The sequence below is a fragment of the Crinia signifera genome, chromosome 4 (assembly GCF_055691185.1).
Source record: "Crinia signifera chromosome 4, ASM5569118v1, whole genome shotgun sequence".
Lineage (NCBI taxonomy): Eukaryota > Metazoa > Chordata > Amphibia > Anura > Myobatrachidae > Crinia > Crinia signifera.
The window spans coordinates 133470494-133496347 of NC_139220.1; the positions used below are offsets into that span (position 1 = coordinate 133470494).

The window sequence follows — 25854 nt, forward strand, 5'->3', positions numbered from 1 at the left end:
TTACAGAAATTCCCAGGCCTGCATAATGGGAACAACAACTTTAACCTCAGTGAACGCTTCTTAAGGTGTCCATACACGGTACAATTTTTCCCGTGCATTTTGAACTAGATCGCATCGTATCACATGCGATTTGCATGCAATGTGATCAGAAGGCAGTAAAAGTATGTGCAGCACATAATTTTTTTGCTACAATAATGTAGGGTGCACACCAGAAAGATCATGATCGTGAGACGATCATACGATGGTTGCACAAGCTGCTCACAATCTGCATACGATCTGATCACAATCTGTACCCAGTTGAAGGGGTCATTTTCAAATTCTCACTGCAGCAGGTAGGATCTGCAAAACGACCAGTGGGGAGATGCATCGGATCGAAATTGTATCTAAAACATCGAAATCGGTCGAGATTGTATCGAAATTGGGGGAATTGAGGCCAAATCGTTCTGGTGTGTACACAGCATTAGACTTTCTATTCAGTACTTGGAGAAAACAAGTTTCCGATGTATTAGAATTTAGAAGGCATAGTAAATAGACCTAAAATCTAACTCATGTTTATAGAACTAGCTGCACATGGACAAGTGTAAACCAAAAGTAGTTGAGCACTCCTCTAGCTTCCCCTGAGAGAGCGAGACAGTCTCTTGTTATAGCTACAGGGATTTAGGGAAATACCATTCAAGTAAAATTTTTAAGATTGATGTGTGTTGGGTTTTTTCTTCCCCTTTGCCTTACACTTTTGTTCTTAGTCCTCCAATGAATCTCCATATGTCAATTTGGGAAGGACCTTCTACAGTTCATGGCCGAGGGACAGTATTTTCCTATTGTTCTAGCTACAGCCCTTTTATGAAAATCATGTGTCCTGCAAAACCCATAATATCAGTGGGTGTAAAGACCCCTTATTGCCTTATTTGGGCAATCTTTTCAGAGCAGTTCCAAAGACCTAAAATCAGATATTATAAAGGCTGTGGAGGTACTAGAGTCTCACAGTAGATATTCAGGAGTCAATGAGTATTTCCAGCCAGTGCATGAGTTTTTGTTTTAAATACACAATTCGGAATGGTCTTCCTCCCAGGGACAACATCAGAGAAATTCAGAAGCTGTGTATTGTGCTCCTGTCTTTTGATGTTTTACACTCGAAGAACTGAATGTAATGATGTCTGAGTTTGGGGGGAGTGCGGGTTAGGAAACCATGCCTTATTAATGATTGCCCCATTAAAAAAAAAAATCCTAGTTCATCCGGCATCCAACATGGTCGCCAAACTCTGACTTTATTCAATCTGGTGCTATGTAAGGCGATTAAGTGCAAGACTGCATTCTCTGTTTCAGCTACTCGGAAATTGGTGTAGTAGTTGAACAGTCTGCCACCAGAAGCAAGACAGTCTCTTAGGCAGTGCACAGAATCTCAAATACAAATGCAGTCAGGAGGTTTTCAATTCACAGATGGATAGTATTGACTGCAGTCACTGGTTTGTAGGAATGAGGAGCAGCTACACTGTACAGTACCTTCATCTACAGAGACTTTGGTCCAAAGGTGAGTCAAGACATCCAATGAGTCCATCCTATACATCAGCCTCCAATATATAGTCAAAAAAACACAGGAATCAAGTGGCACTTAAAGTGCAAACAAACAGTTAAAAAATATTTTACCTCCTTTGTAGGGTATAGGGCTCGCAGAGCTGAGGTAATGCTGGGGGGAACACTGCCTGGGTCCTGTAAAACAGATGGCTAAGGTACCTCCCTGCATCCCTTCAGGTTCTGAGCGGAAGAGACTAGAATGGTTTTGGCGCAATTTGTATTAATGGTAAATTCAAATATGGACACTGGACAACGGCACCCAGTGCATGTACCACACTAAAAAAAAATTGGAGTTGTATATGTTTTATTATTACCGATACGGGTAAATCCGGTTATGGTTATAAAATCAGCTACTGTGCACAGGTGATCACTGGGTATAAATACCAGCCCAGTATGCATCACCTCCGCACTTCGAAAAAGGGCCTTCTGACTGAAACGTGTTGAAAGTTTGTATGTTTTCTTCCTGGATTAGGAGCCATATTTCCTGATTTTTCATCTGAGGACATCCACCCCGACTTATACCCATGTGAGCTGGTGTGTGGGAGTACTGTGATCTTCATCCCTGGAAGATTCTTTCTGGTTTATGTACTTTTTTTTTTTTTTTCAATAATAAATTTTTATTGAGTCTTGTGCAAGTACAGCATTGAAAACAATAAAGATCATTTGGTTTCCACTGAACAGATTGGCTGTATAAATTGTAGATAAACAGTTACAGCAAGAACATTAGTTTCGTGGAAGAAATGATTAAGTCACTATATATATATATAAAAAGCAAGACAAGTTTTAATACTAAAGAAAGGGTAGAAAGCAAGGAAAATAGGTACAGAAACAGAAGAAATGAAGGAGGGTAAAAGGAAGGGAAGAGGGTGAAGGATAAAGGTTCCTGGTGTGTGTTGTGGGGTTACATAATCCAGAAGAGCCCCAAAGGGGTATCGAGCTCCTATTATAGATCTAATGTTCAACAGAGTGTGGGAGTGAAGAAAGGGCTGATAGGTCCAAGGTGTCCGCCTGGGATAATGGTAAGCCATGGGATTCCCTGTATTCACTCCACTTAAGCCATTTGATATGGATTGACAAGGCAGAAGTTGAGTATGAAATGTTAGTTGTCTCAAACATAAAATGTTTATGTGTAATGGGAACAATCTGTGACAAGGGGGCACAGCTGGGGATTTCCAAAGTAGGCCTATAGCCGCTTTAGTTGAGATCAAAATGTGTCTAAGTATATATAGATCCCCCCTAGAAAGCTGTGTGGTACGGTGTAATAGCGCAACTATTGGGTCTGGAGGGACACTAATTCTCAGGACGTCGCTAATAAAGGAAAATACTTCAATCCACAGTAGACGGATTAACGTACATTCCCAAAAAATGTGATACAGGGTGCCAATACTGCCACAACTCCTCCAGCAAAGCTTGGAAACAGTGGGCCATATCCCGTGGAGCCGCTGGGGGGGTGAAGTATGCTCTTTGGCATAATTTATAAAACATCTCAGAGTGATGGAGGCATTTGGACATTTTAAAGCCAAAGCAAGAAATAGAATCCCACTCCTCCTCAGTGAAGGTGGTGGAAAGGTCTACCTCCCACTTCAGCTGTGCCGGTGATTTACCCTTTTTCGCTTTAGTGACTAAGTAGAGATACCACTTTGATATCCCCCCTCTATGTGCCTGGTTTATGTACTTTTAAAGTCTTTTAATCCATGTGGGATATTGTGGATCCTTGCTTTGAACAACTTTGTCTACAAAGAAAGGAAAAATTGGATAGCAGTGCTTAATTAAAAATAATCTTAATCAATTGGACTGATTTTACAATGGTAAATACATTTAATGAAAATACAATTGATAACACAATGGTGACCAATCAATAATACATATAATAAAAACACAGTTGAATGTGTAGCATAAATGAAATGGCCCAAATAGTTACTGGTGAATATTGAGGGAGCTGTCCATTCCTATTATGTCCCCTTTAGCGTGTATACTGTGCCTGAATGGAAAGGAGTATTGTTAAAATACGTCCACCAATGTAGATTGAGCAGTCCTGCACTTCTGTTCGCCTCCTAATGTCGGTATTTCAGGCTTGTCCAAACAAGGGCCCTTATTCTGATCGGTGCGGATATATCCGCGTGCGTTAGGGCCGCCGATGTTTTGTGTCTGCGCATGTGCAGAGGCGTCTCTGCGCATGTGCGAGCGGGGCATACGGCCAAATCCCGCATGATATGTGAACACTCCGAACAGGGGGTGGAGAGGGGCGTGAAGGGCTATCTGGGCTTATTACCATATGCATACTCCCCGCGTTTCATGGGAGTTCCCATGAAAACGCTGGGCGTACGTATGGTAATGCGGCCGTGACGCACGTGTAGGGGGCGGACATATGACATCGCCGGATGTCAGCTGCCCGCCCTGATCCCTGCTTTTGCACGGAGAAATGTCCGTGTGGTCTGAGGTTGCGGGTGCTGGTGGAGCACTCGGTTCTGCATTCGATGGTCTGCGACCATCGAATGATGGGGGAGGTTCCCTGAGATGGAGGAGGCGTATTCCGTGAAAAATACACGTGCGGTCCGTTCGGCCAGCTTCTTACCGCATACGGACGGAGTTGGCGATCCGTATGGAAGGCGGGGTTTCGCACGCACGGTCCTGGCCGCATAATCGGCTCCGGCCGCACCGATCAGAATAAGGGCCAAGGAGACTAGTCCACCATGGAGGACAGGCTTGGCGATTGGAGTGAATTCCGGTGGAGGAGGGTTCTACTCCTGAAGATGGAAGGTACAAGGAGAGTATCTATCTGAGGCTGGTCTGGAACAGTTCCAAATTGAATTAAAGCTGGGATGTAATGACTCCGTCCAGGGTCACTGTGGGGGCTAATTTTGACACATTTCATCATATCTGAACAGCTTTATCAAAAGATGGCTACATATTGCTTCTACAGGTAGGTGGATTTTTATACTGAATCTTGCTGGAATTGCCTGTGTCCCATACTTTCGTGAGGCTTGCTGGACCACTACTTCATGAAAATAAACCTTTTGAGGAACATAGGACACCCATTTAAGCTGAGATGCTAATATTTGGGAGACGAGTGAGAGCTGGTATCCAAAAGAAACCTTTATTTGCATATAGGGCCTTAGAAAAAAGGTCAGTCATATGGTATTGTAAAGGAATCTTGTGTCTCGTCAGTATTTAACCTGCTTCTTTTTTCCTTATATGTTCGTTTGTGGTATACGGGGTGATCCTCCTGTTTGGAATATATACCGAATGGGAGGAGATTCCTGTCAGCAGTAGAAAGAGACAGAGCATCTGTGTTCACTACACATTTGTTCATTTGCATTTTTCTAGGAGTGATAACCCTGAAGCAATCTGTTATAACTTCTATTTTTTTTAAATATATATTTATCCCCCCCCCCCATTACATTTACATTCAACTGGATATGTGAACTCACATTTGAAGGATACATCTATTCATATTGCACTTTCATCCCATTAATGCAAGCCGATGGGCATGTCTGGGTGACAGCTATCAGATATTCATCTGTTCTAATCAGTGATTGTTCTTATGCTTAATTTTTATTACTTCAATATATTATCAGGTACCACTGGGAGGTTTTATGTGTGTCATTTGTATATGCTGCTTAAAATGTTATTCTTATTACTGTTGCTTGTACTTCAAGCACCACTTGATTCCTGTGTTTTTGGCTTATTGGGTAAGGTGCACTAAGCTTTAAAAGTGATAAAATGGGGGTGATAAACAGCCAGCCAATCAGCTTCTTCCTGACAAATTGCAAACACAGCCTGTGACATTGCAGGTAGGAGCTGATTGGCTGGCTGTTTATCACTCTCCATTTTATCACTTTTGAAGCTTAGTGCATCTGGCCCACAGTCAATCTCTAGGTTGACCATTAATATGTCGATTTGCATAAGGTTGACATCCGCCAAAAGCTTACATGCTCAATGTAGACATTGAAAAAGGTTGACATTACAATGGTCAACACATGAAAAGGTCCGTATGCGTTTTTCATGATTTATGCCATTGTTTTGGAATGTCTTAATACTTAACCAACCACACGGATTCCGATTGGGAAAAGTGAAGTGTGCCTCACTGATTACGGCGAACAAAGTGCTTTTTTTTGTGGTTCACGTGCTCCAGGTGTCAACATTGACACCAAAAAAAAGAGAAAAACTGTCAACTACTTGTGATGTCAACCTTTTGTCACTATAGATAGGTCCTGTCGACCTATTGACTGTCGACAGACATTGTCTGTGAGCTGGAGGTAGTATGCAGTAACATGCACTAGAATAAGTACTGGGTAGGGAAGCCCGTCCCGGGGCATTTTTTCAAACATATTCAACCCTAGTACTGGGTGTTCAGGATACTTGGAAGTCAGGAAATAAGCAGAGAACATAGGGTTAAAGCCATAGATTTGGTACACCTAGAGAGTTTAGGGAATTATCAGAGAATGAGGTCAGGGATAAATCTAAGGGATCAGTACATGTCAGGTTTATTTACTATGTGTTGCTTTTCAAAGTCTCCTTGTCTTTTAATGCTGGATGTAAAGGGGCAAAAATAAAAAACCTGCCTAATTTTGTGTTTAATATGATTGTCCCTTTTAAATCTATCAGCTGAAAACATGGCCCATAGTAATTTTACTTCTGGAAATCGGTCCAGAGCTTAATGAGAAAAACTGAATGGCGATTCATTGGAACAATAATGTAGCCATGCAGAATGTGTCTTACTGGGTATATGTAGTTGTATATCAGAGCTCATGAATTGTAAATCTGTATAGTCACGGCACAGCTCTATTCACACAATCCCACCTTCCAGAATCCAAGACTCCTGCAAAAGATCTCTCCTGCATCTCGGTAGGAGTTCTGTAGCCATGAAAGAGCACAGCTCCTATATACCCTACCTGCAAGCAAGGTCTATAAAATGATCTCTAACTGCATATGCAATATTTTCATAACGTATAATAAGTGTTTCTGTCGTCCATCCTGGTGACACAGCTAACCGCTGCTACTTTGCCTCCAGCCGCCGCTGCCGCTCTGCCTCAATCTGCCGCTGCCAGTCTGTCTCAAGCCGCCGCTGCCACTCTGCCTCAAGCCGCTGCCTTCCCGCCTCCACTGCACAGCTTACGCGCCTGTTCATAGCGCCTCAGTCCTGCACTGCGCCGTTGCATGGTGATGTCACCTGTGCACCCACGCAATGGACTACAGGGAACGCTGAAGCCAGGAGAGGCTTCTGAAGAAAATTTGCAGTAATGGAGGCTTCAAAATATAAAAAATGATCGCGATCTACTGGCAGAAGGTCTGCGATCGACCGGTAGATCGCAAACAACTGTTTGGCCACCCCTGGTGTAAAACATAGAAAAGTATATAGCATTAGGTTGTTTGATTACATACTTTCCAGGAAAGCTTGCAGTCACAAGGAGAAAGATTCCACTAAGACATGAAAGAATTGGAATATCCACATAAAAATAGACTTCTGTTGGATACACACAGAGAAGAGCAGCAAGCAATATCTAGAAGAGAAACTATAAAAGCTTTGAATGGAACAGAAAAAAGGCTTTCATGTCTATAAGTTACTTATTGTATATAGCGCTGTGCTTTATAATGGTAACATAATGGTAATAAAATGAGGCCATGCTCGCACGTTTACAATCTATAGAGAATAAGGCCTTGATAAGTGCTACATATATCATATTGGTCCAGCCCGATTGCAAAGGTTCTTTGAGGGCTGTATTATCTAATCACACAGGAATGTGTGGATTGTATAGAAGTGATTAAAATGATGGTAGTAATCAGGGGCGGGCTGGGCCGGGGGGGCAGGGTGCCATGTGCCCCCTGGGCCGCTTACCCAGTCACTGGCTGTGGGCCGCGCTGGATCACCATCCTGGTGATCCTGCGCATTGTCCACCTCCTCCAGCCCTCCTGCGCTGGTCGCGGCTTCCAGAACACGGCCTCGGCTACAGGAAAATGGCCGCCAGCCCCCTGCACTGAGGACATGCAGAGCAGAGAGGTCAGGTTTGGACATTAGATAAGCAAAGAGATATATGTTGGTGTAATAAGGAGACTATTGAAATAACCAATGCCGGGAATGAGTAGAACAGTATTTTCAGTGTCATGTGTGAAATGGATACAGGATATGTTTTTTTAAGATGTATGCGTCAGGATTTCGAAACATTAAATTTGATGATCAAAGGACAGTTCAGAGTCAAGGATTATACCTTAGGCAGCAAGTTTGAGGTGGTGAGATGACCTCAAGATGAAATGGCTGAAACACCTTAACACGGACCAATACAAGTGTTGACAAATCTTGAGTGGATTGTTAGATTTAATTATCCTCCTCATACTGTACTGTACATAGAAATTTGACAGAAGTCCTGAAAGTGGTGATTAATTTGGAGAGAGACCCAGTATACAGTTTATTAAGGCAGATGATAGGGGAAGTGAAGAGGAGCTGGATTCAGAGAAATGAACACTGAAAGAGCAATTTGATTGGTTGGGCTAAGATTTTGGGATTTTAGTGTTTGTATGAGAAGAGAGTGGTCTAATGCAGTAGAGCAATCCAGAAGAATAAGCAGAGTTTTGACATTTAATTACACATACTTTAGCAGTGATCAAATCATCCATTACCTTCGTCAGAGTGGTCTTTATGGAGTGCTGGGAATGAAAGCCAGACTTGTGGGTGTCAACAAATTGTGCTAGTCAAGAAAGTGTGGGGTAGATTTATCATCAGGGCTACATCGTTCTTTATGAGCCCAGTTTCGCTTCACCACTTTATCGTGGTGAAGTGGCCCTGCCCATCGCCTTGATGTATTATTTGATTAGTATATTATTTATGGGAGTGCGTTATCCCCACCCGGCGGGAATAGGCGTCCTCCCATAATGGTGGTGCGCTCCTCCCTGGGTTGTAGTACTGTGCATGCATTGGGTTGGGTGCCTCATGCTATGTCTCCTCGGCACATGCGCAGTTGTTTTTAATGGTCAGTGCCGCTTGCTGGTCTCCGATATCTCCAAATAAAAACTGCACAGTTTTAACTTGAAGACGATGAAGACCAGCAAGCAGCACTGAACATTAAAAGCACGAGACCCGCAGCGCCAGAAAAAGATGGCAATCTGGGATGGGGCTCCATAAAGAACGAAGCCCCACATCGCCAGATAATAAATTAGGTAAGGTGTAGGCACTCTTTTTAGTGCTATGCCTCCTGCCCCGCCGCACATTAAGCACCAACACCTGCATTGCCGGTGTCATAGATCATGGTAAGCGCTATCCCCTGCCATAACGGACAGGGATAGCACATATTTCCCTGATCGACAGATAATAAATCTACCGCTGTGTGCGGTGTGTATGAAAGTCTAATGTAGCTTGGGGGCACATGGGAGCTGAGATAGGGGATGTTAATTTGACAGGGCGTCAAGGTCAGATTGTTTTTTTTATAATAGGAATAATCACTGCATGATTGACCAATGATGGAAAGATACCAGGAAAGCGAGAGAGAGAGAGCGAGCGAGAGAGAGAAATTACAGATATGGGGCCAGATTCAGAAAAGCAAAAAAAAGCAAGTCATTCTGTGTCTGGAACAAACCATGTTGCCATGCAATGGGTAGAAATACATTTATATTGCTTCTCTCTAGGGTAAATACTGCCTGCTTTTGCATGTACTGTAGCCCTTAGATGTTGAATAGCTTTATTATTACACTGCAATGTAGATTTCAATTTGCGCACACCCCATCTATAATATGTTACATCAGCCCCTCCTACAGTGCAGCATGGTTTGGCCCATTTGCATGCTTTTTGGCTGAATCAGGCCCTTAGATAAAGTTGGGATAAGCACAAGCTCAGTAGACCGCTCTATGGATTTGTATCTCCTTTTAAATAAGCATCATGCTCATTTTTGTAAATCTATATACATAATTACATATATGTATAGTGTGCATTATTTAAGTTCTATGAACTTTGGGAAATACTGTACTTACATATGTTGCCTGAAGAAATATGTTGGTTTTCAAAAATACATTAGACTGCATTTGAACCATCCAAACATTACCTGACGAGGCGTATCATGGTCCTTGATTGCATGCATTGTAAAAATATTTAGCTGAATGGAAGGACAAATGTTAGATAAGAATTAATGGTTATTACTCTTGTGTCTACGCATGTGTTGTACAGAGCTCCTAGGATCAAAGGTCTTAGAACCAGGAAGAGACGGACATAGAATGATCTGCTGTATATAGTGAAATTAAAACAATCTTTCAAGCCTACTTTACAGGGATACTTCACCATCATTTGCATATTTTGGTCTCAAGAATGAAATGACGGAGGTGAACCGTTGTGTAGATAACCAGGGCACAAGCAGTTTTGTTTGTTATGCCACAAAATAATATGAGTGTGCATTATGTCGCGTCACTTTGGAATTGTGGCCTAGCCAAATCAGTTCTGGATTTTTAACCACATTTGCCTTCTTCAAGCACAGCCGTGGGAGTAGTCATGGATCGCCTGGATGTATTAGGGGAAAATGAGGCATTGCAGCAATTCTTTGAAGGTAAATCTACTACAGTATTTAATATTGATATAATAATCTCTTTGGTAGCATATGTTTCTGATAGAATGTTACATATGTTTCTGATCATCATGCTGTAATAATGGTGGGCCTGGCATTGCAGTTCCATCCACCCCATTGTTAATCTGGCAAAAAAAAAAAAAAATTTCAATGCTTTAAATTCCATTTTGGTTGAGTCTAACCAGAAAATTAATTAAATGAATAAATCATCTTAATGATAAACTATATATGTTTTGCATACTTGTAGCGGTTTCAATATTGGAAGTGAAGGTATGGGATCGAATATGCACAATACTTGGGGTTTAGCAATTTTGTGATGAAGGGTTATTCACATAATTATAAATAACATCACTTTTGTATATCAGAGAACTTTATATAAATCATATCATTATTTAATTTAAAAAGTAATAAACATAGGCAAATATATTTGTTCTGTAAAATCAATGTATTGACCTGTGTGTGATGCATTCACAATAAAGATTGTAAGGGTGACATTTAATAGGATGAAAGATTCAGAAAGTGAGAGATTTGGTAAGAAATCTCCAGGGTTTTTTTAAAAGCGGCAATAATATACACTGCAAAATCAAACATTTTGCCATGTAAATGATTGGCGCTTTAAAAAAACTGGAGATTTCTTACCAAATGTCTCACTTTCTGATACTCTCTTCCTATTAAATTTCAACCTCAGTTTCTTTAGCAATCTGTCTATATAATTCACACTTTACTAAATGTAAATAATAATAATAATAGATCTGTCAAAAAAGAGGACAGGAGGGGCGCTCCATAGTGCATAAATGACAGTTTTATTAAAATGATCATAAAACCACTTTCAAAAAAGAGACAAACAATTGCTTGTACCATAAAAAAGAACGCTGTGGGCTGGGTACCACAAGGCTTTTGTATATACAACACGACCCGGCAAACTCCTACCAGCCGTCCGGAGCACTATCGCCAACCAGGATCACCCACTGGGAACACCGATGGTGAGAACAGCACGCCCTCTGACGAAGTTTTACTACGAAACTAGTTAGGGTGAGGCCTGTGACGTCTGCTGTGTGTGTACCAGGCTCGCCTGCACGCCTCTGTTCCTACGGCTTCCAACGACACGCTGTTCTCACCATCGGTGTTCCCAGTGGGTGATCCTGGTTGGCGATAGTGCTCCAGACGGCTGGTAGGAGTTTGCCGGGTCGTGTTGTATATACAAAAGCCTTGTGGTACCCAGCCCACAGCGTTCTTTTTTATGGTACAAGCAATTGTTTGTCTCTTTTTTGAAAGTGGTTTTATGATCATTTTAATAAAACTGTCATTTATGCACTATGGAGCGCCCCTCCTGTCCTCTTTTTTGACAGATCCATTGCTTACTCCCAGAGTCCAGGGAGTTTGGAGGAGGCTGCAGTCCTAAAAATTGGATTTAGTGCTGACTTGCTAAATCAACCTGATTACCAAGTTCTTCTAAATTGGCTGGAGTAGTTGCACCTGTCAGCGCCGTTGGTCCACTACCTGCTGTCACACAATAATAATAATAATACAGATAATTATAGGCCGCCTTCTTTAGTTTTTTTTAGCCAACTTAAAGCTACTATAGCTGCACATAGGTGATGAGGAAGTCAGACAAAAGTCCCTGCAGAATAGATGAATAATGTGCTTAGATTACATCACTGAGTGTTATCCAGGACAGGACTTAACTAGCATTTGTGGGCCCACCCATAGCAAAATCTTCAATGGTCCCTCCTCCACCCCGAGATGAGAGGGAACGCGTCAGTGTTGGGGAGAGTGAGCATCAGTGTTGGGGGGGAGCAAGCTGCAGTGTCTGAGAAAACGGACAAGCTTCGGTGTTGGGGAGAGCCGGCAAGTGTCATTGTTGAAGAACGCAGGATTACAGTGTTTGGAAAGTGGCCAAGCACCAGTGTTGGGAAGAGCAGGCATCAGTCTCCCTGGCGAGTGTCCGTGTCGGGGAGAGAGTGCAAGATAGTGAGACCGTGTCAACAGGAAGAGAGAATCAAGAGAGACAGTGTGTCAACGGGGGGGGGGGGCGGGGGGGGAGCACCACCTGACCCAGCAGCAGAGGCACTTGATGGGGATGGGCACTTCATAGTATTAAGCTCCTAAATACCTGAGATGGTTGCAACTGGCCTCGATAGTGGCATACTATGCAATGGATGACCATCAATGTTTTTACCCATTTCATCCATTTTCTTTGACTGATTGGCCTGTGGGACAATTAAAACATGGTGGTAGTGCTTCAGGGGTGTTGGAAGTGGAGCTCTGTTCAGTGTCCCGCCCCCTTGGGGGAAAAAAGAAACTATTTGTTATGCCATCTGGTTCTCCCCCATCGATGGCAAAACTATTCTACATCAACCATAAATCATTGATAATTTAGAGTCATCGATGGTTGATGGCCATCCCTAATTGGTGGGGGGTGAAGGGGAGCTGTGGAGGCAGCCGGTGACTGGGTGCAGGGGGAGCTGCATGCCTCATAGCAGCTGCACCCCCTGCACCCTAGGTAGTTACGCCACTGATCCAGGGTTATGTTCCAGGCTAGATCTTTATAGGTGGCATTCAACCACAGTTCTGCTGCTACAAAAGCATAAAAGATTTTTGTTGCCACTGCCATCAGACAATCTGAAAAGTCTAATTCATCTCAAAGAATTATGCAAAAAGTCAAAGAATAATCATTTTGATCAGTTGTTAAGGCTTTATTGCTTTTTCATACATATGTTGTACCAGTCTACTAAAAGTACAATGTTGTAAGAAAGATATCTCTTGTAATCTGTCATATTTAAAATTCTTGATATTATGTGTGAGAAACAATTGTGATCTTTGCCCGGAAACAGTTCGTTGACTTCTCTGTTGTGTACAAGATGAGACTGACCGTGCATGTGTTTTGTGCTGCTTCTTCCAGTTTCTTAGCTGTACTTATTTGGTAAGCGTATGAAAACAAGACATGCTACTAATAATACACCCAGTTACCATACTAACTCATCCAGTGTCTGTTTCTTGTCTAGGTCATTCATTCTGCGATTATTGCATTGGACCAGCACTGTAGAAAGAGAGAATATTCCTTCACTGTAGTGCTAGTTATATTGCCTGCTGGCTGTGGAATACCTGCTCTGCATTCTAGGATACTCAGCCTGATTTATTTAGCTGACCCAGGTTTTCCGGAATGGATTTGAGCTCTGGTTTTCCTGACCTTGGCCTTTTCACTGCATTCCATCTATACTTGCTGTCAACTGTGACTTATCATGCTTGCCACCTAACTTGACTTTTTGCTTGTCCTTAGACCATGCCTTAGCTTCACCGCTAAAAAAAAAATCAAAATTCATTAACTTCTTGCCCCCTAAAAAGTTGGGCCAACCCATTCCTGCTTGAAGACCCCTGGAATCATGGTGCCCTTTGGTAGCTGCCCATTACTCCTGCACATTAATATGACCCTTCGTCCATTCTCAGCCACCCTATGAAATTACCCATACTGCAGGCTTATTTGCACCAGTGACTCTACCCAATGAGCTGTAGGAGTAGATGCTGCAATCAGTGTTTGTGTTGTTTCTCCCCCGGTCAATCTCTGCCTGTTCCCTGCTACCTCCTCCATCTGCCTAGAAGGGAGGTTGCCCAAGATTTTGGACCTGGGTCCACTACTTCTCAGTTCCACCTTGCCCCAATGCACCTGAATTTACCTTGCAGAGATTGCAGGATCATCCTTTGTTCTACTTCTGGATGCCAGCATCCTTCAGCTTGGAATACCATACGGGCACTGCTCCACTAACTGGTATCAGCAGCATCCCTCAGTGAGATGTTATGTGTTTGAATATTCTCTACTTTCAGGAGGATTAATTAATTCGGAAGAGGTGCACTGAGTAAAAAATTAGAAGATTGTTTTCCTAATGCTACTGAACCACCTCGCTCATTGCAGTATTTTTGTGATGTTACAATGCTATTTTCTTTCTAATTTCAGAATAAAATTAAAGCTGCATGCCCATTGTACAGACTATTTCATACTACAGATAATATAGGCCTGATTACAGCAGTGAAACACATGTAGTGGGCATATTATCGCAGCATTTGTGTCCCCAAAATGAAATACTATTGTATATAACAGTGATGGCTAACCTTGACACTCCAGTTTTTGTTGAACTACACATCCCAGCATGTCCTGTTACAGTTTTACTATTTGGTCATGCTAAAACTGATGCAGGGCATGCTGGGGTGTGTAGTTCAACAACAACTGGAGGGTCAAGGTTAGCCATCACTGCTATATAATAATCTGATGTAAAATAACCGGACCATTACTACTCATGTTCCAAAATATCAGCTTGCCTGTTGCTCTGTACTTGTTCAGCATAACTGGCTTATGGTTGCCTAACTTACTATAGAATAAGAGAAGCTGTACTGCATAATGTGTTAGATAAAATGAAATGAAAAAAATAAGGGCATACATCCAGAATTTAGAATAGCAAATAGAGTATGCAATGGTGCTTGTGCTAATTAGTATTGTTGCAGCATCTGAATGACTTTGGGCCGTATTCAATGCCGCTGGTGAGGGGGTTAAACAGCGAGAATCGCTGAAAACAAGTGATCCTCGCCACTTAACCCCCATGCCAGCCGCTCACCCTATTCTATGTTCCGGTGGAATCCTCACTGTCAGAGGACGGTGAGGATTCCCCCAACCAGCGAGGCTCATGGCCAATGCAGGGAGCCCACTGCATTTTGCCGCGACTCTCGCTGTTTTAGCAGGTGCAGACCCCGCTTCCCCTTCACTACAAAAACCTAGCGAGGGGGAAACGGCGTGTGCAGAGGGTCAGTTGAATACTGACCCTACGAGCTGTGACAGCAAGCAGTAAGCACTGCTCGCTGTCACAGTTCACAAAAATCATTGCATACACCTCTTTAACTGGATGTTTATAGTAATTCCTTATTATCAATTCTGGTCATAAAAACTGTTTCCTATACCCATAAAAGTAAACAAAACATGTTCACTGTCAACCTTGCAGGCCAAGATTTGCACAGAGCCCTGGACAATCCAATGGTGGATACAAGAATGCTGGAGGAATACATAAGCAGTGACTTTGGATTTGGACCATTGTAAGTGATCCTACAGAGTTACTGTATATCCTGTTGCTGTCCCTTAGTGACATACTAATTGTAAAACACACCGACAATAGCACTTCATCCCATATAGGCCCTTATTTTAGTTCACTCTTTCTGACAAAATCCTTCTTAGATGGGCAAAACCATGTGCACTGCAGGTGGGGCAGATGTAACTTGTGCAGATATAATTAGATTTGGGTGGGGTTTTACTTCAAAGTGAGATCTATATTGCAGTGTAAAAATAAAGCAGCCAGTATTTTCCCTTCACAGAAACAAAATAACTCACCCAAATCTAATTCTCTCTGCACATGTTACATCTGCCCCACCTGCAGTGCACATGGTTTTGTCCATCTAAGAAGGATTTTGTCAGAAAGAGTGAACCAAAATAAGGCCCCATAGACGTTTCTTTGTACCCTATTGCTGCAGTTACACCAGACAGCCTCTGTCGGATCCCTAGGTCCATTGCAACTTGGCTTGTGCCCAGGATCTCTTTTTGTGGGTCTTTTAAGCCTGAAATGTGTCATAGTTGCAAATAGATGCAGCAAGCTGCTTCATGAGATGAAGCAAGAAGACATTATATGTAACACTAATCTTTTCACTAACACTAATATTTAGAACACTTTAGTCTTTTCACTGGTGTTCTGCTCTGGGCTTTCTGGCTTGTGCTGATTTTGGATGCCGCATTCTGCACCAAGATATAGCAGCATGGACCCCCAAGACACTGAGAAGCCTTGATGATGTCTTGGGGGCTTATTCATACATTTTTGCAAATATATGTAACCAAGATATCTCCATATACAGATGGATATGCTCTCATTAGAGCGGCTCCTGGTGATAAAATCGCCATGCACCGCCCCCCGCCAGCTGCAGGAGTCTGACAGAAGGGGAGTGCTTACGAGATGCTGACACAACCCATTCTGTCGGAAGCCCTGCAGCCGACTGCCCGCTCTCCCCTGCTCCCCACCTGTCTCTTCGAAGCGGAGATGTGCAGGGAAACACCCGGCTCCTGCCGCCTTTCAGAGTGGGACATGTGAGCGAGTGAGCCACCGGCCATGCCCATCAGTGCTATGGCTATGTCGCGCTGGCGGGTTGGCAGAATCTGGCTTCATCTGTAGTGTTTAAATTGAATTATTGATAGCATTCAGTGTGTCTAAGCGATCTAGTGAGATTGCCTAGTAAATGTCCCTATATCTCTACATGTGTAGGCCCCATAAGGTTCCAGATATAGGGGCAGATGCACTAAGCTTCAAAAGTGATAAAATGGAGAATGATAAACAACCAACCAATCAGAATGGCAGGTAGGAGCTGATTGGCTGGCTGTTTATCACTCTCCATTTTATCACTTTTGAAGCTTAGTGCATCTGGCCTATACTCTTATAGAACATACTAGATAATAGCAAGTATCTGGTTGCTGTGGGGAACGCCTTCACATGTGCTTTTTAGATAGTATGTAAATCTTATCCTTGGCAATGTAATACTGATAAGATATCTGCAAAGTACTTCCATCTGCCTTTGTTACAGTATTCATTGCAGGTGGAAGCTTGGACAACACCCAATCCTTGTGTCATGGAAATCACGAGTGCCTAATTAAAACCTATCACTTATGTTATGTTATGTCATTTTACTCCCCCATGCCAAAAAGTTTGTGGCACCCCCCCATCCCCCGGGCTCCTCTCCAGCGTGTTTCCCCAGCGTGTGACGTGATGATGTTACACGCATAACGGAGAAGCTGAAGCAGAAGAGAGGCAGAGAGACCAGAAGACATTGCTGCTTCCCCTGGCTCTGAAGCATCCCAGGCCGCCCCAGCACGCCCATCCACCCCCCCCCCCCATCCTGTACACAGTAGCCAATAGCCGGCTCTGTGTACAGTCAATTGAATCGGTGGGGGATTTGTCGTCTCTGTCATGGCAGCACCCATGCTGCGGCTGACTCGCCTTCGGGCCTCAGCCAGTGGGCAGTGGCAGGCAGAAGCATGTCAGTGCATTGAGCAGGTGCCGGGGACCACGCTGCTGCTTGCTCCCCCAAGTGGCAGCTGGGGCTGCCTTGCAGTAGTTAGGCCATGTCAATAGTAGAGTATTGTCAATCCTGTAGTTTTACCCATAACACATATAACACAGTTTATTTTCATATCTGCCTACCTAATTTTGTTAGTAAACAGCTTTGCCAATATGAACTAAGGCACTAATATTTGCAGCTATTCTACTATGGGCAGATAAATGATTGGAGTCAAAACTAGCGATACAAGTCAGCACAGTGGTGGTTGTTGTTGTTATTGCTGCCTTGTACTGTAGAGCCTAGGGTTCATTTCTGACCTGGGTGTTATCTGTGTGGAATGTGTGGTTAAATATTCTCTGATTGTACAGTGCTGCTCAGGCTACATAAATAGATGTATACTACAGGTATGTGAAGATACATGCACGTCTTTTAAAGGTAGAATTGTCATATTGATGAAGCAAAAGACACCAGGAAACCAGTTTGTTTAAAGTTACTTCCAGTTCAGCAGCAGGACCTGAACAGGCCCTGTTCTTATTCATGGTGTTTTGTGGCTCAGTCCCGTTCACGCAAAGTTTTAATTGAGCACTGCTGGATTATATATATATTCAGTAAATATCTTCTTTAAATATTATTTATCAATGTGTACGTATGGTGACATTGTGTGTATTTATTTATAATTGAGATGTTTAAAAATCTTTATGATGCTAGATCTTTATGATGCTGCTGCTGCACTCCCTTCTCATGTAGTATAATCAAAATATCATACCACAGAATAATGGTATAGCTTCCCTTTATGAAATGGTCTTATATTGTATACTTCAAGGGAGTAGTATTTGATGTTCTTTTGTATCTGGTAGCGAATACAAATGTGTCAGTATACTATCATATCCGGGAGACTCAGTGGAAACCATGGCTGAGGATTGTAGCGATGAATAGAAGAAGTCACATCAGACAGCAGAGAATTGTTTTGAGTAGACAGAGCAGAGGTTCCAAAAAACGGCCCTCAAGGCACCCTAATGGTCCATGGCTCAGCACAGAAGGTTAAATCACATTGACTGAGGTACTAATTGTCATCTGTGACCAAGCAAATATATACTTAAAGCCTGGACTGTTGGGGTGCTTTAAAGACTGCATTTGGGAACCTCTGGACTATAGCATAATGCACACATTTAAGAACACTCAGAGACCTGCTCCCCTGGGGCTGCTACAGAAAGCTCTGGCTGTTTGCAGCCATTCAATGAAGTTCGGGGCCACTTGGGGGATAGCTCTGGAGAGCTCAGGTGTTCGTGCACTCTGGCATTCATGTGTCCAGGCGCATGAACACCCGAAATCCACAGCACTCCTGAGTGGCCCAAAACTTTTCAGAGCGGTGACTGGGAGGAACGGCTGTGGAAAATGTCATAGCATTATCTATGGCAGGACATTGTTCTGAAAACAGCGCTTGTCCTCTGGGATACTGTATGCAAAGCTCTGGCAACTTTTTTGTGTCATTATTAATTCTTATAACTAGTTCCAGAAACAAAAGCAAATAAGTGAAATAATTCCACTATGTCAGCTACTGCAGATCTTGTTGTTGCCTAATTTTACAGTCTTCTCTCCAATTGCCGTGAGTCATGGGTCTACAAGGAGGAGGTGTGACTAAATAGTGTGAATGTGCATCACTAATGGTGCCCATACACAGTGCTTTTAGGCTGCTGATGCGACGCACGCACAAGCACACATCACATCGTACAGTTCAAAAAGTATATGCTGTCCGTATTTTATGAACTAGATCGCATCATATATAGTTAAAAATGCACGCTGCCTTAGCACATCAGATGCATTTTGAACTAGATACGATGTGATCTAGTTCTAAGTGAACGGTATGCATCGCACTGTGTATGGGTGGCATAAGCTCTGGCCCAATGCCACAGACCTGTAATTCTCAGTGAAATCTCCTCATCCTGGCCACTTCACTAGGAAGCTGTCGGAATGTGGGAGATCTGCCCACTCTTTCATGGGAGTGTGGGACTCCCCGAAAACACAATAATCTCCCAGCACTTACAGAAGAGTAGCCAAGATTGCGTTATAATGACTTATAAATTTCCGTGAGTACTGTACCGGTACATATTTTCATAGAACAAAAATGCACTGCTTACATTTCTGTTTCCTCCAACAGACCAAAAATATACTAATTAATTAATTGTCTCCCAGCCCCCCTCCCCCCCCCCCCACAAAAAAAAGGAACCCTAGTGAGGCACTGTGTGCATGTCTGTGTGCTTAGGTTAGACAATATGGACCAGGTGGTTCTGTTCTTCCATCAAAATTATTTATTTCTGTTTGAGAATTGTTTCATTTTGTAATGCTTTCTTATTCTTAATGTTTGTCTACTGATTACCATGGATTTATATTTTACTGCAACAAATCTATTTGATTATTTGTAAAATGTTTTTTTTTTTATATATATATGTTGATGAGAGTTATAAAATCATTATGCATAATCTAGATTACCGGACTCACCACCTGATTCTGGATCAGAGCCATGTTCGCCTCCACAGATCAATGGTAGGTAAAGTTTATTATTAATAGATACTCTGAATTTTGTATACTGAATAAAAGAGCATGTTCTTAAAATCCAGGATAGGGAATTGATTAAATCATTTACAATTACTTTATGTGCTACAGTGTGATCAACATGGCTAGCTCTAGGTCCTGCAGTTTTATGGGCATGTTATGTACAAATCATAGGGGCATATTTCTTATTTATCGCATCTGATATAATTCCCAAAAGAGAATGTCCAGTCGGAGTTCACAGCTCTGGGTGACAATCAAGCAATATATGGTATTGCCAGTTGGGGGTAATTCCAAGTGGTGTCTCACGGCTCTAGGTGACAATCAAGCAATGGATGGTAGTGCCAGTTGGGGGTAATTCCAAGTGGTAGCTCACGACTGTAGGTGACAATCAATCAGTGGATGATAGTGCCAGTTGGGGGTAATTCCAAGTAATTCCAAGAGCTACAACTTGGAATTACCACCAACTGGCACTACCATCCACTGCTTGATTGTCACCTAGAGCCGTGAGCCACCACTTGGAATTACCCCCAACTGGCACAACCATCTATGGCTTGATTGTCATCCAGAGCTGTGAACTCCAACTGGACATTCTCTTTTGGGACACGGCATCTGTTCCTAAACCAGCCTGCAGAGTTCCATTGGTATAAATACCCAGAATTTCCTGGCATTCGTCTAAAAAGACATCTATGCGGATATAAGGGAGATATTGCTTCTAAAGAACGCAAGATTGCACATCATTCTCCTATAATCCTCCAAGGCTCTATATACCCAGCACCTACTGCAACAAAGCGTGGACTGGTAATATATAATACCCAGTGGGAACTTGAATGTATTCCTTTCCTTTAGGTCTGACCAAGATCTCAGTCAGCACATTATATGTACACTGTAGCACTCTTTTAGATTAATGCTTTTTATGTGTAGTTATTAAACTTGTATTTTATTGTAATACCGTCTTGCAAATTTATTTCAGCCAGCGCTGGCACAACATATCTTCTTTTTCATACCACCTTATGGAAACACAGGGTGAAATTTAATAGGATAAGAGATTCAGAAAGTGAGAAATTAACACTTCAAAAGCATACTGGTTTTGCAGTGTAAATGATTGCTGCTTTAAAAAAACTGGAGATTTCTTACCAAATCTCTCACTTTCTGAATCTCTCATGCTATTAAATTTCCCCCATAGTGTTACTTTCCTCTATATGTCCTGAGGTTGGAATGTGTGAAGCTCTTTCTCTGAAAAACTCAAAGAAAAAAGACCATTGGGAATTCTGTCAGATAAAGAGATTTCTTTAATTTCATCTGTTTCACTCACATGATGTGATGATTAAACAACATATATATCCACCATAGGAATGGTCACAACAGGATGTGTATTCTTCTTTGGATCTTTCTACTGCACAACATATAAAAAAACAATTTCTTTATAGATTGCACTCACATAGTAAGATAAAAAGATAGCACACCTCACCCATACCTTCCTAAAATATAAAATTTTCCCATTTCCTGCACAGTTTTTGAAACAAAAGGGGGGTACTGTGACTTTTGAATCACCCTGTATAGGGGAAATTAACATTGTGTTTGTATAAGGTGGTTGGATAGCTACTGTTTTGAGTGAAAATGGAATTCTGTAGCAGATGTCTGCTGTAGTCCAAGCTAGATACATTAAGGGAATACTGGGAGTGACCATACATTCCTTCCATTATCTGCAGGTACAGATGGAGCGTGGCCCATTTTTGCAGAGGATGGTGGAGTATTCGCCAGCCGCCGTAAGGGGACACGCGCGCACAAGATGCGCGTGCGTCCCCTTACAACGGGGCTCCTCTGGGTCCCCGCCGCCTCGCCGACAGTCGCCCCGAGTTCCCGCCTCCTTGCCGCACCCCCCCTAACCCTGCTGTCTCCCTGAAGCGGAGACAGACAGGGTTCCCGTCCCCCTGCCGATGGGAAACTGGGACGCACGTGCATGTGAGACGCACGCGCGTCCCAGTCTCTATCGCCGGCGCTCGCCAGTCCAAGGGATCTGGCGAGCGCCGGCCAAAGATGGGACACGCTACATCTGTATGATTGGGCATGACAATACATTCTGTTCAAACTCTGTTGGTCATTTTGATTGGTTGGTAGTTAAGTAGGGGCTACACTGTCTTCTGTTTTTTGAACAAATATCAGCTTTATGATTCAGTAATTGCCTTTGGTTAGGTTTGCATTTACTCTCTACATCCACAAGTCAAAGCTTTTGTCAGGCCAGTTGCTGAGAACACTATCAGAGTAGCAGCCTAAGGTACATACTGTATGACCTGGTGCTTCAAGATACTGTACGTTGGTTACTATTGTCCCTTCTGTAGTACAATCTATTGAGGAACCTTTGTTTGCTCCAGAAGATAGATTTACTTTTCTTTTTTAGGTGTAATCCATGCTCCTTGCTGGTCCAGTGGGTTTCAGCCGACCCATCCATCACTATCCTGTCGATATATGGAGCGATCACCAAATCCTGTCTCTGGAGTCCATTCTTTCAGTACTTCTCAGGACAATTGTATGAAAGTGAATAACCAAGGGACACCATGGAATGGTTCTCCAACACCATCCTGTATGGAATATACTCAATCATATACTCAGCAGAGGCTATCTCCAAGCAGCAGCAGCAGGTAATATTAAGGCATACTAGTGTGGTGTATAGTACAGCTTGGTCAATAAATGTTCATGTAATTCTAATAAGTTACACACAATATAACCACTGCCAGAAGTTTTGAGAATGGCACAAATATTAATTCTTACAACGTCTATTGCTTCAGTTTTTATGATGGCAATTTGTATATACTCCAGAATGTAATGAAGAGTGTTCAGATCAATTGCAATCAATTGGAAAGTCCCTCTTTTGGGATTAAGTACATGACAATGAACTTAATCCCAAACACTACATCTCCACTGCATTTCAGCCCTGCCACAAAAGGAACAGCTGACATCGTGTCAGTGATTCTCTTCTTAACACAGGCGAGAATGTTGAAGAGGAAAAGGCTGGACATCACTCATGCCGACTGTGTTAGAATAACAGACTGGAAGCTTCAAAAGGAGGGTGTTGCTTAAAATCAATGTTAACCATTGTTACCTCCAAGAAAACACATGCAGTCATCATTGCTTTGCACACAAAGGGCTTCACAGGCAGGGATGTTGCAACTAGTAAGATTGCACCTCATTTGACCACTTATCTGATCATCAAGAACTTCTAGGAGAGAGGTTTAATAGTTGTGAAGAAGGCTTCAGTTCGCCCAGGAATGTCCAGCAAACACCAGGACTATCTCCTAAAGTTGATGCAACTGTGGAATTGGGGCACCACGAGTGCAGAGCTCACTAATGGCAGCAGTAAGGAGTTAGTGCATCTGCACACTCAGTGAGGCAAAGTCTTTTGGAGGATGACCTGATGTCAAGAAGTGCAGCAAAGAAGTCACTCCTCTCTAGGATAAAAATTAGGGACAAACTGATATTCTGCAAAAGTTTCAGGGACTGGGCTGCTGAGGACTGGGGTAAAGTAATTTTCTCTTATTAGTATTGTTTGGAGCATCTGGAAAAATGTTTGCCCGGAAAAGAAAAGGTGAGCGCTACCATCAGTCCTGTGTCATGCCAACAGTAAAGCATCCTGATACCATTCATGTGTGGGGTTGCTTCTCAGCCAAGGGAGTGGCCTCACTCATAATTTTGCCTAAGAATACAGCCATGAATAAAGATGGTACCAAAACATCCTCCAATAGCAACTTCTCCTAACAATCCAAGGACAGTTTCATGATGAGCAATGCCTTTTCGAGCACGATGGAGCACCTTAACGTAAGGCAAAAGTAATAACTAAGTGGCCCAGGGAACAAAACATCAATATCTTGGTTCCATGGCCCGGTCCTTAATCCCATTGAGAATTTGTGGTCAATCCTCAAGAGGCGGATGGGCAAACAAAAACCCTCAAATTCTCAGAAACTCCAGCATTGATCAGGCAAGAATGGACAGGCATCAGTCAGTAGGCCGCACAGAAGTTAATTGACAGCATGCCAGGGTGATTTGCAGAGGTCTTGAAAAAAGGAGGGTCATCACTGCATATATTGACTCTTCGCATAAACTTAATGTAATTTTCAATAAAAGCAATAGTAACATCTGACAAAAAGGTCTATAAACACTGAAGCAGCAAACTTTGTGAAAACCAATACTTGTGTCATTCTCAAAACCTTTGGCCATGGGTGTATTATGATCATGTTGCATTTATATGTAGCTCTTCTGTCTAGTTACATAGAAACAATATCATGGCAGACAGCTCTGGTGATAATTTGACCTAGAACATTATTTATCTGTTTCTGCCACTAGCAACCTCATAATATATAACGTAAATTAAATGGGTACATATTTCTTTCACCGTGTTGTACCCAGAGTCAGACCCAAACCTTTACACTAAAGCCCCAAACACACCAGGCAATATTGTTAACAATAGCTCTCAGAAAGGGCCAATATTAATAACGAAGCGTGCTCCCGTAAATCATTAACGATGATTGATGTCTTCCAAACATGCAAATCAAATTGGCAATATAGCCAAGCGACCTGCATGTTTAGCAGACCCCAGTAATGTTACTGAATCATATCTGCGGCCAATATTATTCAGTGTGTAAGGATAACATCGACCGTGGATGATATGGTAAACTATATCAGCTGCGGCCCCGTTGGCTAGTTTGTATGGGGCTTAACTGACACCAGGCATCCAACTGGCTTACTTATTAAAGATTTGTACTCACAATTCAGATACTGGACAATTCTTGTGGTCATAAAACAAAGATTATAAGAAAAACAAAAAAGCTTTTATGAAATCTCTTACACAAATTATCTGTAGGGCAGAGGGGTAACTCTGGGAGACAATGAAGTCATCTGCTGCCGGGCTCCTGCTGCCAAGGGGGCACCTCTTCTCCCCTGCAAGTTTGAATCCGTTAATTAAAAGCCACCAACTTCACTTCTGTTGCTGACGCCACCTCCTAGCAGGACCATAGATGTCACAATCTCTTTATTTTAAACATAATTTCCATAATATACATACATATTTTTATGTAAGGAGGTATGTGTGTGTGTGTGTGTCGGGGTGGGGCAACAATATTTATCTTGGGTGAACTTACGCCACTGCTGTGGGGTATATATCTCAATATGATGACACTTTCCTGGAGCTATTGCATACATATATTGTGTGCTTATGTATTGGTATAATGCTCAAGCTCTAATTGTACTTCAATCTAAATATTAAATGAGCCTTTGCCAATATTTAATAATTCCAACATTTTTATTTCAAAGATGACAACAGATTGGCTCTAACCTCTACTTATTAGATCTGGAAATGCTTTAGGTTGTCTGTATTATGTTTTATGTCTGAGATAAGAAATGTATTGACAGCTTTAGGTGTGACTCAATTTATTGTAGGGAGGTGTTCATTGTAACACTAAGCCATGTATGACCATTTGACGCCAGCTTTCGTATATCTAATCTAATAATAGGCAATACATATATTTATAATATAGTTAACGCTATCAGTGTCCAATGTATTAAGCACATAATAGCAATGATTACCTGGTTTATAAGTACATGATAATACAGTATGTCGAAGTAGATATCAAGATCTGTCAGACCAGTAAACTTTCCCCCCAGTACACCGGGGAAAGTACAGTTAAACTGTCCAGTTGTAGCGAGCCTGTGCTTGCTGTAGCCTTAAGGTGCCCATACACTGCTGCAATGTCACAGCAGTGTACGGACACCCGATACCCTGCGAGCCTCCCGGGACCTTACCGGTGGCAGGGTAGCATGTGATCCGTCACAATTTGTTGTGATGGTTCACATGCTTCCCTACTTCCCGCCCGTCTTGCCACCAGGAGGGAGGTCCCAGGACGGGTGGTCAGATGGCCAGCAGGTCCGACCACATGCTCGGTTCCGATGCGCACGGGACCACGCATCGGACCCGACGCCATGTAAGGGACAGCCAATTTGGTCCGATTTAATGGCCCGATTGGTCGCAATTGGGATTATGCTGCTCAGTGGGAAAGGATGACATTACCTCCATCAGTTTGTGTAGTGGGGAAGAGCTTCCTTGAAAATTCTT

General features: G+C 42.6%; 1 protein-coding gene across 1 annotated transcript in view; it reads left to right on the top strand.

Annotated features, from left to right (window-relative positions):
• The first annotated feature begins 10017 nt into the window (after positions 1 to 10017).
• MYRFL (myelin regulatory factor like) overlaps positions 10018 to 25854 on the top strand; it is a 103205-nt gene continuing 87368 nt past the window's right edge. The window contains exons 1-4 of the mRNA XM_083182534.1: positions 10018 to 10100; positions 15107 to 15197; positions 19684 to 19742; positions 22150 to 22390. Coding sequence (XP_083038660.1) covers positions 10046 to 10100; positions 15107 to 15197; positions 19684 to 19742; positions 22150 to 22390 — 446 coding nt within the window. The 5' untranslated portion in view covers positions 10018 to 10045. The remainder of the gene's footprint in view (positions 10101 to 15106; positions 15198 to 19683; positions 19743 to 22149; positions 22391 to 25854) is intronic.